General features: G+C 41.1%; 1 protein-coding gene across 1 annotated transcript in view; it reads left to right on the forward strand.

The window, feature by feature from the left end:
- Positions 1-15,724: 15,724 nt before the first annotated feature.
- Positions 15,725-16,155, forward strand: part of tmem145 (transmembrane protein 145) — a 109,649-nt gene continuing 109,218 nt past the window's right edge. Inside the window, exon 1 of the mRNA XM_034173604.1 lies at positions 15,725-15,905. Within this exon, the coding sequence (XP_034029495.1) occupies positions 15,725-15,905 (181 nt within the window). The remainder of the gene's footprint in view (positions 15,906-16,155) is intronic.

Raw genomic sequence — 16,155 nt, forward strand, 5'->3', positions numbered from 1 at the left:
GTTACTGTGACTACTGCAAAAAAAATGTAGGAAGCTACTCTGAGAAGGTTTAGATGAAGACTAATTGTGCAACAATGAAGATTATTTTCAGGATATTTGGATTTGAAGTTGTTGCGGACCATGTAACTCTTTAATAGTTTTAGTTCTGGTTTATAGTGTTTGTAGTGTATATCTGGTTTCAGCTTTGCTTCTAAGTGTTCTAAATGTCCTACTTTGGTTTTATTCTAATGGATTGTTAGTTTCAACCCTACTTCCTGTTTTACTTTAACACAGTCTTCTCTGATCTTGTTTGGTTTGCTTTCTTCTTGTTACACTCACACATGAACTCATTCAGCCATCAGTGCACCTGCAGTCAATCGTAATAACCTCACAGTCTATTTAAACTGCTTTTCAGATTCCTGGTTGCTGGTTCGTTAGTTGTTTTTGTCCTAGTGTTTTCTGTGTGTTTTTGTCTTCTAAGTCAGTTGTCCTGCTTTAGACCTGTATTTTCTTTTGTCACCTTTGCCCCTGCAGTTTGATTTCTGAACTTTGTACTTTGAACGGTGAGCACCTGTATATCATCTTTAACCAAAACTGGCTTTTGCATTTATTGCATTTATTGCTTTGATTAAAGAACACTGTTTGAACATATCCTGCTGGTTTTCTGCGTTTGGAGTCATATCGGAATCCAACCAATGTCTGGGGAGGTAAGGTTTTGCTGGTCGTCTGTACCTGGCCTCCCCCCGGCTGGCGTGGGTGCCTTTGGTGGGCTGGCTAGCACAATAACGACGCTAACAGGGGAACTCCAGCCTATAGACTTTGCTGTGGATGCTGTCAGGTGCATTAATCCCGCTGTTAAAAAACAATTCTCATTTAAGACATTTCAAACTGTCAATCACACAAAGGTCATCTGGGATCCTAAGTGGAAGCCGAGGGGACTTCTCGGTGGTCACTTAAACATCAGAAGTATCGTCTCAAAACTGAAAGCTGACTCATTTACTAGCGAACTCTAACTTGGACTTCTTGTGCATATCTGAAACATGGTTACAACAATCTACTCCTATTAATGTATTTACAGTGACTGGATTCCAATGTTTCAGGCGAGACAGGACTGTGGGAAAAGGGGGCGGGGTATTAATGTATGTGAAAGATTCTATTAAGTTCGAACATATATTCTTCAACCCGGCAATTTCCTTGGAGTATGTTGCACTAAAAGTTGTTTTGTCTCAGCAGATGTCTTTTATTATTATAGGCTTTTATAGACCCACGGCTGCTAGCAATACATTTTATGAAGAATTTATTGAAATTTTGAAAGAATGTGACCATAACAAAGAAATTATTTTAATGGGGGATTTTAATCTGAACTGGGAGGACAAATCTACGAGGAGGAAGTTAAAAGCTATTACAGATAAATACCATTTCAAGCAACTGATAAAAGGCCCAACTAGAATCACAAAGCGTTCAAATACGCAACTTGATCTTTTCTTCTCCAATAAACCTGAAATAAAGCATTAAATGTGAATAAGCCAGTTTTGAGTTTCTCAGTGTGCATGCGTTGTCAAAACTGGTAACAGTGTTACTTTGTGCACAGCAGAACAACGTTGTCAGTTGCTTTAGGCCCTAATTTTGTATTTTATTGACTGTACCGCGACTCAGCACCCATTTGGTGCATTTACCAGATTAGAACAAATCAAAATACTACAGAAGACAAAGAATTTTTACTTGACAGTTTGAAGTGCGTTTTCTTTGTTTCAGAAGACTTCATACCCATTAAAATTCACCAGAATACACAAAATTTGACTTGGTCTTTAAAAAAATGTTCTGGGGGAGCACCCCCAGACCCCCCAGAATCAAGACTACACCCCACCCCCACCACCCTTTTATGTACCTTTATGTTCAGGTTTTGCATTCTTTTTATGCTTTGTCTGTCTCTCCTTAGAGGCTATTTAGAATTGATTTGTATGCTGTATAATGTGTTTATTGTATTTATTGAGGAAAAAACAGTGTGTGCCCCCACTACGCCACATTTTAGGGAATTGCTGGCATTGATTTTTGCCAGGAAAAAATTTCAGTCAGATGAAAATTTATTGCTTTAACCCATGTGCTAAGGGCAACAGCAATGAAATTTGGAAAAATATTAACAGTTTAACAGGGAAAGGCCACCGTTATACAGGGGATATTCAGCTCACAGTTCAGGGTGAGACAATAGACGATGATGGTAAAATTGCTTCTACGTTTAATTCCTTTTTTATTGATTCTGTTCAGGAACTAGGAGATCATTTTAAATTTAGGGAGCTACGCGTTAATTTGACTGTTGCAGGGGGAGGCCTTGATTTAGTTACAGTACCTGAAGAGGAAGTTAAGAAGGTGATTTGCTCTTTAAGAAATTCAAAAAGCAAAGCTACTTCCCATCAGGACACAGTGTTTATTAAAAAACACTCAGCTGCTCTAATTTCCCCCATTACTCATTTACGAAATCTTTCCATTACACATAGTTTTTTTTCCTGTGGATTGGAAGCACGCCATTGTGAGTCCAGTTTTTAAATCTGGTGATCATTGTATAGTTGGTAACTATAGACCTACAGTAGTGTTACGTGACTTAAAAGATTAATCCAGGTTTTGAGTATATTTGTTATTGTTACATGGGAAACAAGGTACCAGTAGATTCAGTAGAGTCTCACAAATCCAACAAGACCAAGCATTCATGATATGCACACTCTTAATGCTATGAAATTGGTCTATTAGTAAAAAAAAGTAGAAAAGGGGGTGTTCACAATAATAGTAGTGTGGCATTCAGTCAGTGTGAAGCTAATTGATGTGCAAGAATCCCCTGCAAAGTCCCTCTGTTAAATAAAAGACGTGCAGAAGAGGTTACAATTTACCAAAGAACACATCAACTGGCCTAAAGAGAAATGGAGGAATATTTTGTGGACTGATGAGAGTAAAATTGTTCTTTTTGGGTCCAAGGGCCGCAGACAGTTTGTGAGACGACCCCCAAACTCTGAATTCAAGCCACAGTTCACAGTGAAGACAGAGAAGCATGGTGGTGCAAGCATCATGATATGGGCATGTTTCTCCTACTATGGTGTTGGACCTATATATCGCATACCAGGTATCATGGATCAGTTTGGATATGTCAAAATACTTGAAGAGGTCATGTTGCCTTATGCTGAAGAGGACATGCCCTTGAAATGGGTGTTTCAACAAGACAATGACCCCAAGCACACTAGTAAATGAGCAAAATCTTGGTTCTAAACCAACAAAATTAATGTTTTGGATTGACCTGCCCAATCCCCGGACCTAAATCCAATTGAGAACTTGTGGAGTGACATAAAAAAAGCTGTTTCTGAAGCAAAACCAAGAATGTGAATGAATTGTGGAATGTTGTTAAAGAAACTTGGAGTGGAATAACACCTGAAAGGATAACAAAAAGCTACAATTTGATTACTGGTCTGTCTGACCACAACCTAATTCTGGTGGCAAGGAAATTAACTAAACATAGATTTAAGAGTCCTATATCAACTTTTCGTTACAAAAATGTGTTCTGTATACCTAAAAGAAAACGGGACACATTTGACAATGAGATAAATAATTTGGATTGGGAAGATATTTTATCCTCAGAAAATCTGGAGTGTAGCTGTCAGTTATTTACATCTAAAATCAATGCTGTTAGTGATAAATTCACTGTAAAAATGTATCGAAAAAATAGAAGCAAAGTCAGCCTGCCTTGGTTCAATGCAAATTTATGGCAACTGATGAAAAGTAGCGATACTGCTTTAAAAAAGGCCATCAAAACCAGAAGAGATACAGATATTTTAGTTTATAAAGGTATAAGGAACAGAGTGATTAATAAATTGAGAACAGCTAAGTCACACTTTTTCCTTCAACTCATGAATGATGCTAAGGGCAGCAGCAATGAAATTTGGAAAAATATTAACAGTTTAACAGGGAAAGACCACCGTTATACAGGGGATATTCAGCTCACAGTTCAGGGTGAGACAATAGACGATATTAAAATTGCTTCTACGTTTAATTCCTTTTTTATTGATTCTGTTCAGGAACTAGGAGATCATTTTAAATTTAGGGAGCTACGCGTTAATTTGACTGTTGCAGGGGGAGGCCTTGATTTAGTTACAGTAACTGAAGAGGAAGTTAAGAAGGTGATTTGCTCTTTAAGAAATTCAAAAAGCAAAGCTACTTCCCATCAGGACACAGTGTTAATTAAAAAACACTCAGCTGCTCTAATTTCCCCCATTACTCATTTACAAAATCTTTCCATTACACATAGTTTTTTTCCTGTGGATTGGAAGCACGCCATCGTGACTCCAGTTTTTAAATCTGGTGATCGTTGTATAGTTGGTAACTATAGACCTACAGTAGTGTTCAGAATAATAGTAGTGCTATGTGACTTAAAAGATTAATCCAGGCTTTGAGTATATTTCTTATTGTTACATAGGAAACAAGGTACCAGTAAATTCAGTAGATTCTCACAAATCCAACAAGACCAAGCATTCATGATATGCACACTCTTAAGGCTATGAATTTGGTCTATTAGTAAAAAAAAAGTAGAAAAGGGGGTGTTCACAATAATAGTAGTGTGGCATTCAGTCAGTGAGTTTGTCAGTTTTGTGGAACAAACAGGTGAGAATCAGGTGTCCCCTATTTAAGGATGAAGCCAGCACCTGTTGAACATGATTTTCTCTTTGAAAGCCTGAGGAAAATGGGACGTTCAAGACATTGTTCAGAAGAACAGCGTAGTTTGATTAAAAAGTTGATTGGAGAGGGGAAAACTTATATGCAGGTGCAAAAAATTATAGGTTGTTCATCTACAATGATCTCCAATGCTTTAAAATGGACAAAAAAACAGAGACACATGGAAGAAAACTGAAAACAACCATCAAAATGAATAGAAGAATAACCAGAATGGCACAGGCTCATCAATTGATCAGCTCCAGGATGATCAAAGACAGTCTGGAGTTACCTGTAAGTGCTGTGACAGTTAGAAGACACCTGTGTGAAGCTAATTTATTTGCAAGAATCCCTCGCAAAGTCCCTCTGTTAAATAAAAGACGTGCAGAAGAGGTTACAGTTTACCAAAGAACACATCAACTGGCCTAAAGAGAAATGGAGGAATATTTTGTGGACTGATGAGAGTAAAATTGTTCTTTTTGGGTCCAAGGGCCGCAGACAGCTTGTGAGACGACCCCCAAACTCTGAATTCAAGCCACAGTTCACAGTGAAGACAGTGAAGCATGGTGGTGCAAGCATCATGATATGGGCATGTTTCTCCTACTAGGGTATCGGGCCTATATATCGCATACCAGGTATCATGGATCAGTTTGGATATGTCAAAATACTTGAAGAGGTCATGTTGCCTTATGCTGAAGAGGACATGCCCTTGAAATGGGTGTTTCAACAAGACAGTGACCCCAAACACACTAGTAAACGAGCAAAATCTTGGTTCCAAACCAACAAAATTAATGTTTTGGAGTGGCCTGCCCAATCCCCGGACCTAAATCCAATTGAGACCTTGTGGAGTGACATAAAACAGCTGTTTCTGAAGCAAAACCAAGAAATGTGAATGAATTGTGGAATGTTGTTAAAGAAACTTGGAGTGGAATAACAGCTGAAAGGTGACACAAGTTGGTTGACTCCATGCCTCGCAGATGTGAAGAAATCATGAAAAATTGTGGTTATACAACTAAATACTAGTTTAGTGATTCACAGGATTGCTAAAAAAGCAGTTTGAACATAATAGTTTTGAGTTTGTAGCGTCAACAGCAGATGCTACTATTATTGTGAACACCCCCTTTTCTACTTTTTTTTACTAATAGCCCAATTTCATAGCCTTAAGAGTGTGCATATCATGAATGCTTGGTCTTGTTGGATTTGTGATAATCTACTGAATCTACTGGTACCTTGTTTCCCATGTAACAATAAGAAATATACTCAAAACCAGGATTAATCTTTTTAGTCACGTAGCACTGTATAAGCATATTGCCAGTAACCTCCAAGAAAGCAGAGAAAGTGGTTATGAAACAACTCACAGACCACATTAACAGTTGTAATCCTGGTCTAAATCCAGCCCAGTGTTGTATGGCTGGGGGGGCCTGGCTGCCTTTTGTTTCTGTCTTCTGTGCTGTCTTTTGTTTTTCCTTCCAGGTGGCACGCGTTTAGGACTGAGTGGCTGTGTGGCTGAGTCATCAGGACCTCACCCTGATCTCCTGAGGCTGATCATGTGCAGCTCGTCAGGACTCACAGCTGTGGTGCATCTACACGGATTGGAGCATGGTGGCATTTAAGTCTGGAGTACACAGTGTGTATTTGCCAGAGACTCGACCTTGTGACCAGACGGGTGAGATCGTCGTCTCGAGAGCCATCTCATCATCAGTGGATGCAGAGACTGTACCAGGTTTGACACCATGGTCTGTGAAAGAGGAGGGGGTGAGGTCTCACGCTCGTCAGCACACTTCCTGAGGTACGTTAGATTTTGTGACTAACATTTGTACAGTCAGTATGTGGTGTCCCTCACACCTTATTGTATTGAGCTGTTATGTTAGTCGTTTAATCAGCTTCCACTGCAGTTTGAGTATGTGAACAGAGTGTTCCATGCCTGCAGGGTGGGAAGCTGATTAGTAATTAAGCCAGGAAGTGTTTGCTGTTTATGTACACCTTTGAGCGGTCTCTCTGTGTGTGGAGTGTGGACTCACATGATGGTTTCTTCTTTCACAGACTCGGTTTGTCGCGACCACCTGGGGGGTGTCGGCGGGGTCCTTGGGTCCGAACTGTTTCTGGCTTCGGACCGTTAGTGCTGCTGGGAGCACACCGGCATTCCACCATGCCAGACCGCGCACTTATTTGTTTGTATTATCACCTCACTGTTATGTTATTAAAGTCAGTTATCCTTTGTACCGTGCTCTGCTTATTTCATACTGGGTCCTTCAAACGCTGGTCGGTTCTCCGGGCTGCGTCCGACACATAACACCCAGTTTGGATTAACCATAGTTAACCATACAGTTCTGATATCCAAACTTTCCAGCCTTAATCTTTCAGCTAACACACTTGCATGGATGTCATCATACCTATCCAATAGGAGCTAGTGTGTGAAAGTTAAAGATGTATATTTCAGTTACTTGAAGTGCACAATGGGTGTGCCACAAGGATCTGTATTAGGCCCACTACTTTTTAGTCTTTACATTAATGACCTTCCACAGTTTTGTCGTAATGTGGAGATGCAACTCTATGCTGATGACACTGTTTTATATACCCATGCAAAGTCAGCTCAACAAGCAGCTGAAAAATTAAATAATGCTTTGGTTGGAGTGGCTGAGTGGTTAGACCGCTCCTGTCTCACTTTAAATGTAGGTAAAACTAAAGGTATGTTCTTCTCCAAAACAAAATTGAACATCTCAGATGTAAAAGTCTGCGTTGGGGGTGAACAAATTGAGATTGTTACTGAATTCAAATATCTTGGTGTGTTACTGGATCTGAATTTTAGCTATAAGAAACATATAAAAAAAATGACAAAAACTATTAAATATAGGCTGGCTCTATTTAGACAAATTAGATCCTTTTTATCTACTGAGGCTTTAATTTTCCAGTTTCAATTTTTTCAGTTTATTTTCCTTTATGTAGCGCCAAATCACAACAGAGCTGCCTCAAGGCACTTCACACAGGTAAGGTCTCACCTTACCAACCCCCAGAGCAACAGTGGTAAGGAAAAACTCCCTCTGAGAAAGAAACGTCAAGCAGACCAGACTCAAAGGGGTGACCCTCTGCCTGGGCCATGTTACAAACATAAGTTACAGAAATAATTCACAGTACAATTCACGGACGAATATACAAGTATTTCTGTTGGTGCACAGGACAGGAGGGTCGCCAACACAAACACAACTCCCATCTCTGGATGGAGCTGCACCTTAAACAGAGAAAAAACAGAATCAGGCATCAGAAAGACAAAACATACCGTATAATTTGCCAGCATTAATCAACAAGAAAAACAGAAGAAATACTAAGGTTATCGCCGGCCGCTCCCATATTTCCCCCATATTTCATACTGTATTACTTGTTGGGGTCAGGCTAGTCAGACAGCAATTAGGCCCTTAGAATCTGAAACTTTTTGACAAAAAGCCACTGAGGTATCATCGTTATAGCATATTACACAAGTACAATCTATTATCTTTTGAAAATTTTAGGATATTTTCAAATTTATGTGCTGTTTACAAAGTCTTAAACGGCTTGGCTCCCGCCTGCTTGTGCAAGTTTGTCTATTATCGTGACTTTGTAAGGTCTACGAGAATAGCTTCCACTGCGTTTTACCCCTTCGCTACTCAGCATTTGGGCAGGCAGACTTTTCTGTTAAAGCTGTTACACAATGGAATGCTATTCCAGACAACATAAAAAATTGCGGCTCATTTTGTGATTTTAAAGTTAATATAAAAAAAATATTTAAAGCGTTCACAACAATGCACCCACTACTAAGTTAGTGCTTTTTTTTTTTTTTTGCTTTTTTTTTGTGATAAGGAGTGTGTGTGACTGGGGGCAGTGTTGTGTGCTGTGCATGCTACTACACCCTATGATTATGTATATGTTTGAGTGCTTATGAGGGGCATTTTGTTTACAGTACATAGTGTTGCTACATGTTTTTATCTGTTAAGTGATGTTTAACATCTTGGTTGTATTTATTTGTGATTTTGATGATTTTATATGTGTCATATTTATTTGTGATCAGGGACTGCAGATGTAAATTAGCCCAAGGCTAACTCTGGTGCAGTGCATCAAATGGTAACATTTATGTTTTAATTGCACATGGTCCCTTTCAAATAAATTGAAATAGAAAGAAATTAGTTCACCCTAAGGACAGGCTCCCTAGTTACAAACAGAGCAATGTCATGTATTCTATCAGATGTCAGGAAAACTGTAACAAACACTACATAGGTGAGACTAAGCAGCCGTTGCACAAAAGGCTAAACCAGCACCGCAGAGAGGGTGCCAGTGGACCTCAGTCTGCATTTCATCTCCACCTTAAAGACACTAACCACATGTTTGAGGACAAGGAAGTTAAAATCTTAGCCAGAGAAAAGAAATGGTTTGAGAGGGGAGTGAGGAGAGTTTGTCCCCTGTTTACAATGGGATACTCAGGTCAAAGCAGTTTCAGTCTTTTGTTCATGGTAATGAGTCATTCACGTCATCAGGAGAGGCGCCAGTCCTATTGTTAGGAGGGACAGCTGCCCTGTCATTAGGAGAGTGCTAACTAGAGCACAATAGGTGCTGATTAGAGCAGTTGTTAGTCACTAGCCTATAGCAGTCTGCCTCTCGGTAGGAGGGGTCTGGTTAGGTTTAAAACTCCAGCTTTGCTGGCTTCTGTTATTCTTCTTTGCAAGAGTCAAGACAGAAGTTAGACTACCAGAGCAAGTAATTTAGCTGAGGAAGCTTCTGCGATTAGAAGCGAAACGTCCTCGCGTCAAACAACCCTGTCCAGTCGAAGATTCAAGCTTCTCTACTATGGAAACCACCTGGACAACTGAGAGCCTACACAGAAATCAGTGGCTAAAGTTGACAGTTGTTTCCACTCAGATCGAGTGGGTGTGGTTGTCACTGGGATGAGTCTAAGTTGGTAGAGTCCCTAGTGCACTGCACACTGAAGCAACAGAAGAATAGCTCCCGACACCAATGCTCCTGGTGGCTGATCAACAGCTCCGTGGCCAAGGAACAAAGCGCCTCATGAATTCCTTCTGGTCCTGAGATGGTTCAGAGAGTGTCATGTCTTTTGCTTTTTGACTGCTCCTTTGTGTCTAGTCTGGATTTTTTTTTTTTTTTTTTTACTTTGGTTTTATTTTATTACCACAATGGGGTGGTGTTTGCCTTTCTAGTCTTCCCTTTTAGTTTTTCTGGTTACTTCCCCTGTGCTCACTGGGCTCTCTCTCACCTTAATATTTCTGGATTGCTTTTTTTTGTGAGGTCCCGTTATGGCTGTGGTTAACTTTATTTGGTTTCGTGTTTTGTATTTTTGGTCTCCTTGTCATTGTGTTAGTGTCTTTGTCCCCTAGTTTTGGGCTGATTCCCAGTGTGTGAGTTTCAGTGGTGTGCTGCCCTAAGCAGTCAGTTTTCCGGTTGTATGATGCTCTCCAGTGTTTGGCTACCTGTTGTCCTTCCTGTCTTTGTTTTTGGCAGTTCTGAATGTTAAAGCAAATAAGCTATCAGCCAATCACATGGCAGGTACTCAGTGCATTTAGTCATGACAACATGGATGTTGGTCCCCAAAAGTCTGGTTTGAGTATTTCAGAAACTGCTCATTTGCCAGGATTTTCACTCAAAATCATCAAATGGCTTTGTTTTTAATTTTGTTATTGTATGTTGAAATGAATGATCTCTGCTTGCATATGAATTTGGCTGCTTGGTTATTTTGATGCCAGGCTGCTGTTTAAGCAAAGCATAAAATACTGTTGTGGTTAGGGGTCCGGACGGGACGGGACCATTACAGGCGATGGACTCAAATGCTGGGAGCATGGGCGAGAATGGGTTGTGAACAAAAAGAGATTTATTTACAATAATGAATAACTGAGGAATTAAAGTGCTGAGCTGGAGATGGTGCTTGCAGAGCCGAGACCGAGCCCGCTTGTAGCGGTGGAAATCCTGTAGCTGCAGTGCACACAGAGCCAGGCTTGGGAGTTAGAGAGTGTGTTGGAATCCTAGATATTGGGACTGGAACCCGGAGCCAGGTGGAACACACAGAGCCGAGGACGAGGAACATTCTAGGAGAACGAGGAGAACAAAGGTGAGTGAATGCACTCGTAACACTGGAAGCCTTTAACAACAGAACATTTACGGTAGGCTTAATACAAGAATTGTTCACAGTTCAGGAATTGTTCACAGACGTTAGAGGTCAGCAACAGTGCATCTTATGACGCAATTCAATTAAGCTGGACTTGGCTTCAGAATCAACTTGGAAGTTCTTAGTAGTTCTGCATAACAGTTCATACAGTTCTTGGTAACAGTTCTTGGTAATGCACAGTCACAAACAGGAGCAGGGTGAGAGGCAGAATCTCACAAGCTCAAAGTCGGTAGGAACTTAGCTGAATGGAGCAGAGCAGCACACTCTAAGGCAGAGTGCAGATTAGCAGTGGAACAGCTGCAAGTTCCAAAGTGACATTGTAGTGCAGGTAGTGCGTGGAAGCCAGGAGACATTGCAGCTGATGATATGTCAGCTGCAATGATATGTCAGCTGCAATGTCTGGAAGCTGCGCAGGAAGGCATCTGGAAACATCAAAAGTCAAAGAGCTCTATTATGGAAAATAGAGGAGCCAGGTTACCTTGAGATGAGCTATGGGAAGCTCAGCTGTCAAAGCGCATGGAAGCGACAGAGTAGACAAGGTCATGGATCAAAGTCATGGATCAATGTCAATGTCCATATCCATGTCAATGTATGAGATTCTGGCAAGGACGTAGATTCTGGCAAGGACTGAGCTGAAAGCCGGGATTTAAGTAACCCGCTCCTGATCAGGAACTCATGAGCGTCAGGTCCGAGGAGATGATGAGATGCAGGTGTTCCTCTGTTTTTCTTCATCTGAAGCCTTTTGCTCCTGGAGGGAAAACAAACAACCCAGAAGAGGAGGGGGGAAGGGAAGGGGAGGGAGGCAGACAAAGGCAGCCCACGACAAATACAATGCAAATTCTGTTCTTTTTTGGAGGGAGTAGTGGAGGATTTCAAGTGGGGTAAAACTGATCTGAGCTTGCTGTAATCATAGTGGAGTGGTCTTCACTGAGTGTGTGAGCGGGGGGAGCATACAGATATTTGCTATTCGCTGACCGGAAGTGTCCTCTGAATCCCGTCTGCAACATAAATATAGAGCATTTATCCAATGTAAAGCATGCGACATTCTTCTAAAGACAGCTTTGAGATGTCAACAGATACATTTTAGCTATGTGTAAAAGTGTGGTAATAACCATTCCAGGAGTTTGTGCATTCAGATTTTCAAGTCAGAAATTGGCTTAAATAACAAGAAAGCAAGATCTATCATGCTTTGTCTCAACAACTCAGGCTGTTAGTAGTGGTGTTAATGGTGTGACTTTTTTGCTTTATTTGTGTATTTTGCCATGACTTCGGGGTAAAAGCTGTGGCCTTGAGGGTTTGAGCCTTGCCCGGCCTTGAGAGTTTAGGCATTGACTACAACAATGGTACTATTATTAATGGCACTATGAATACTTTAAAAAGACAGCTGTATAAAACAAGAAATATTGTGGTACTGTAGGGCGTAACCCAGTTCGGGAAAAAGTTTCCTTTTCTTTTTCCTTGATGGGTGGAGGGTGAACAGATGCATACCTCCGCAGACTGTGTGAGAACCCATCTATGGGTAACTGTGGACAGTTTCAAGATAGGTGGTATTTATAACAGAATAATTTATACAGTTACTCATATAAAACATTTTTGGCCTCATATCAATTCAAATGAAAATAGCCATAAGAGCGTGAGGTGAATAAGGTCATATACACTCACTAGTCTGAAAAAGAGAAGATATCCACTGAGAAAAATGCCTTGTTGATGTCAGAGGCCAGAGGAGAATGTGCAGACGGGTTGAATTAGTGACTGCATGATGCCAATATGGACCAACATTGCTGAGGATTGTTTCCAACACCTTTTTAATCCATACCGCAAAGAATTAAGGCAGTTCTGAAGACAAAAGAGGGTCCAACACGGTACTATCAAGGTGTACCTAGTAAAGTGGCCGCTGAGCGCTTAAGTTGCTCAATTTTAAATGGCAAGCTCCATCTGGAAAATGTATCAGTTTATTTGTCCTTTTTATAATGATGTTCAGGAATGCCAGCCTTAAACTGCAACATGACCTGAACCACACTGTGTGATGACTCAGAAATATTCTAGAGAAGTGATGAGTAGCTCCACATGTAGCAGAATCTACAGACGTTTGAGTAGGAAGGCCTTCAGCGTGTCATAACAGTACAGTACATCAGAGGTGAATGGTTTATATTCTCTTGAAACCAACAATCAACCCCAGAAATCACCCCGTGCCTACTCATCTGTTCCACAAATAGAAAACCTTTGCTGTGAAGCACGACTGCTGCCCTAATCTTTCTGTTCTCTCCTTGATCCTTCGCTTCTTCCTTCTTTGCCTTCATACCTTTGTCTTCTTTCTGGCTTTCAGCCTGTTTTTTGTCATACATTCCACATCTGTCACTCTCTTTATCTGTGTCTCCTTGCTGTTTGTCTCTGTATTGATTTTGTGGCAGTTCATGCTCCACGATTCTCGCCCTTTTTGATCGAAGGAGTGAGATGGAGTCTCCGTCTGCCAAATGAAATCAGTCTTTTTTTTCCCCCCTGCTCACTCCACTGTAACAAGCACCAGCTCCGTCAGTTTGAGCTTGTGTTTTTGAAAAGAGCTCCTTTTGCTCAGATTGTCAACCCATCTCTGTCCCTTTCTCTTCTTCACTCCACCTCATCTCTCTGTTCTCCTGAACTTCCAAAATTATGTTCTGTTCAGCACTTTGTAAAGAAACAACATTGCAAAAGCAGTTTTGCACACACATATACAATGACAAGAACTCTCTTTATCAATTTTATAACTTCACAATACATTTCACTAAACAACACACACAATGATCTTTATAGGTGATGTCACTTGTACTTTCCTGAAGCTAAGCAGACTTGAATAAACGGGACCCCTGATTTTTACTACATCAGGTGCAAACAAAGAAGGTTGATGGCTGTTGCTGTCTGCATCTCTACTTCAGCATCAGCTGTGCCACCCTTCTGAAAATTGTATTCCTTACTATTGCAAGCCTTTGATTATCCAGTTTGCTCTGTGTAACCCTGATCCTGACAGGTCTCAGACGCTAATCAGAGTAGGTCCTGGTTAGTACTTGGATGGGAGACCACTGCTGAAGACCGGGGGCTGTGTGTGTTTCTCCAGTTCAGGAAGGCATCCTGTGCCAAATCCCAATATGGATCTGTGCTGGACCTGCTGTGGCAATCCTGAGCAAACAGGAACAGCTGAAAGGCAAACAAGAACTGTTGCAAGCCTTTCGTGTAGGGCCAGGTAAACAACTAAGAAGTGGAATGGCATCATCCTGTAGTGAAAGTAGCACTACTTTCACTACAGGAAAAGGGTCAGGGTGCTCAGCAGCACCCTGAGCAGAAAACACAAATCATGAGTCTTTATTTGCAGCTGGAGGCTGAAGCTGTAACAAACACCAAGTAATAGCAAGCTGTTCACACCAGTGTCCATGTGGAAATAACTGGTGATTTGGTCAGTAACACAGACGTGGGATTGGTTCACAGTTAAGCAGTCAAAAAGGCAACAGTGTCCATGAGAGTAGCAGCAAAAGAAGAATCCAATAACATTAGCACAGGATCATTACACAGGAATCAAACGTACCATGTAGGAAGTCCATTAAGCAGCAGGCCAAACTCAGAAGAAACAGTTTGGCAACTGGAAATCAAACACTGGAAGTGAAAGCGACAAAACTGGTATACAAATGAGAGTCAATCTGGCACTGGAGTGAAACACAAGATAAACACTAGAAATATAACATGAAAATTCAATAAGGTATATCTTATATATTATATTTCAATTCTAAGGTGGAACTATGCTAGTATACTATGGCATATCTAAATATCTAAAAAGGAAGAATAAAATAGAAGAGTAGTAAAGTGTAGAGCACATGCAAGTCGAATGATCATGTTCATAACTGTAGCAGCGATCATACCAGCAAATCCAGTAACTACGTATAGAGGCATAACTACAGAGGTGTTTTAGCTCTGATGGACATACAAAATCACATTTCCATAGCACAGCATTTAGCAGAAAGATTTTCCCAGTTTAAAGACACATATCTGCACTGTTGGAGCTGGAACTGAAGAGTGTGTGTTGTTTAATGAAAGCATGTCATCATATTTCCTCAATGATCATGTGTCCGTCACAACAAGCACATCAAAGAACTCCCACCACATGTTCTCAGAGAGAGAAAGAGAGCACACTTGAGATAAAATAGAGTCAAAATGATATAGTGCTGTGCGCTCTGCTCTTGTGCTCCAGTGTCTGAGGCTGTTTGTGGAAATAAAGTCAAGAAATTGGCAGAATAAAACAACAAGCTTTTAATTCAAGGCCTCAAAGACACATGCAGTAGTCAAAATCAGAACAGTAGGATTTTGAATAAGTGTGTGTGCCCAGAGCAAATCTGAGGGTGCTCTTTTGTACATTCAGAGAAAGGCGGGGTTGCTGCAAACAGTCATGTACACATTTACCAGTAAATGAAACTTTGAGTTTCCCATGAAAATTCTTGCTGAAAATGAATGTTATCAGAGTTTCTGCTGTGAGGAGATGGGAGGGAAAGTCAGGCAGAAACAATGTGGTTATTAATGCAGCTACTTAGCTCATTAGGTTACATGGGGCCTTCAGTACAGAGTTGAATGCAAAGGTTTTAGGCAAGCTTTGTGTGAGACATTAAATGAATAATTTTGACACTACACTCCCCAATAATAAAAAACCCATTAAATGCATAAGTCCAGAAAGTTCAAACAGGAGTTCTGATGTCCTACAAGTGAGGCCAGGCTGACTGCAGCTCTGCAGTCTCCAGAAGTGGATGTTCCTCTCTGATCATGTATCGTGGCATGCTCCCCTGCACCTCATGCATGTGGCCCAGCACCTCCTTCACCCTTGCCTCCCCTCCCACAGTTCTCTCATGTTAGGAGTCACAGCGAGTACATTCAGAGGATTACACGACAGCAGCGATGACTCTAGGAGCATACTTGGAGGAGCCTTGTCGCCTCACCAACTTTGACAAATTAGAAATCCAGGCGCGACGTTGGCGGCACCCTGCGAGTGAAGCGAGGGATGAGTGCCACTTGGCAAATGACACGCAGAATCAAGCGATTTCCCTTGCAGTTTCTGTTCACAGGCTGTCGCAGCCCAGTGAGATAGGCCCCTAACTGCTTCATGGTTGGAATGTTCTCTGTCAAGCAGTTTCATTACTTTATGGTGGTCACCTTCCCTTTACAGATTTACCAGAACAATAGCATATTTTTGCATCCTGCCGGTGAAGAAAATGGGTGTCTTCTCTGCACCAGAGATGCACAGCTACTGACATCTCTGCATCATGAGTGTAACAGTGTCCCTTTAGGTGTTCTTTCAGCTTGGGAAAAGGAAAAAGGTCAGAAGGTGT

This window comes from Thalassophryne amazonica, chromosome 7, assembly GCF_902500255.1.
Source record: "Thalassophryne amazonica chromosome 7, fThaAma1.1, whole genome shotgun sequence".
In the NCBI taxonomy this organism is placed as follows: domain Eukaryota; kingdom Metazoa; phylum Chordata; class Actinopteri; order Batrachoidiformes; family Batrachoididae; genus Thalassophryne; species Thalassophryne amazonica.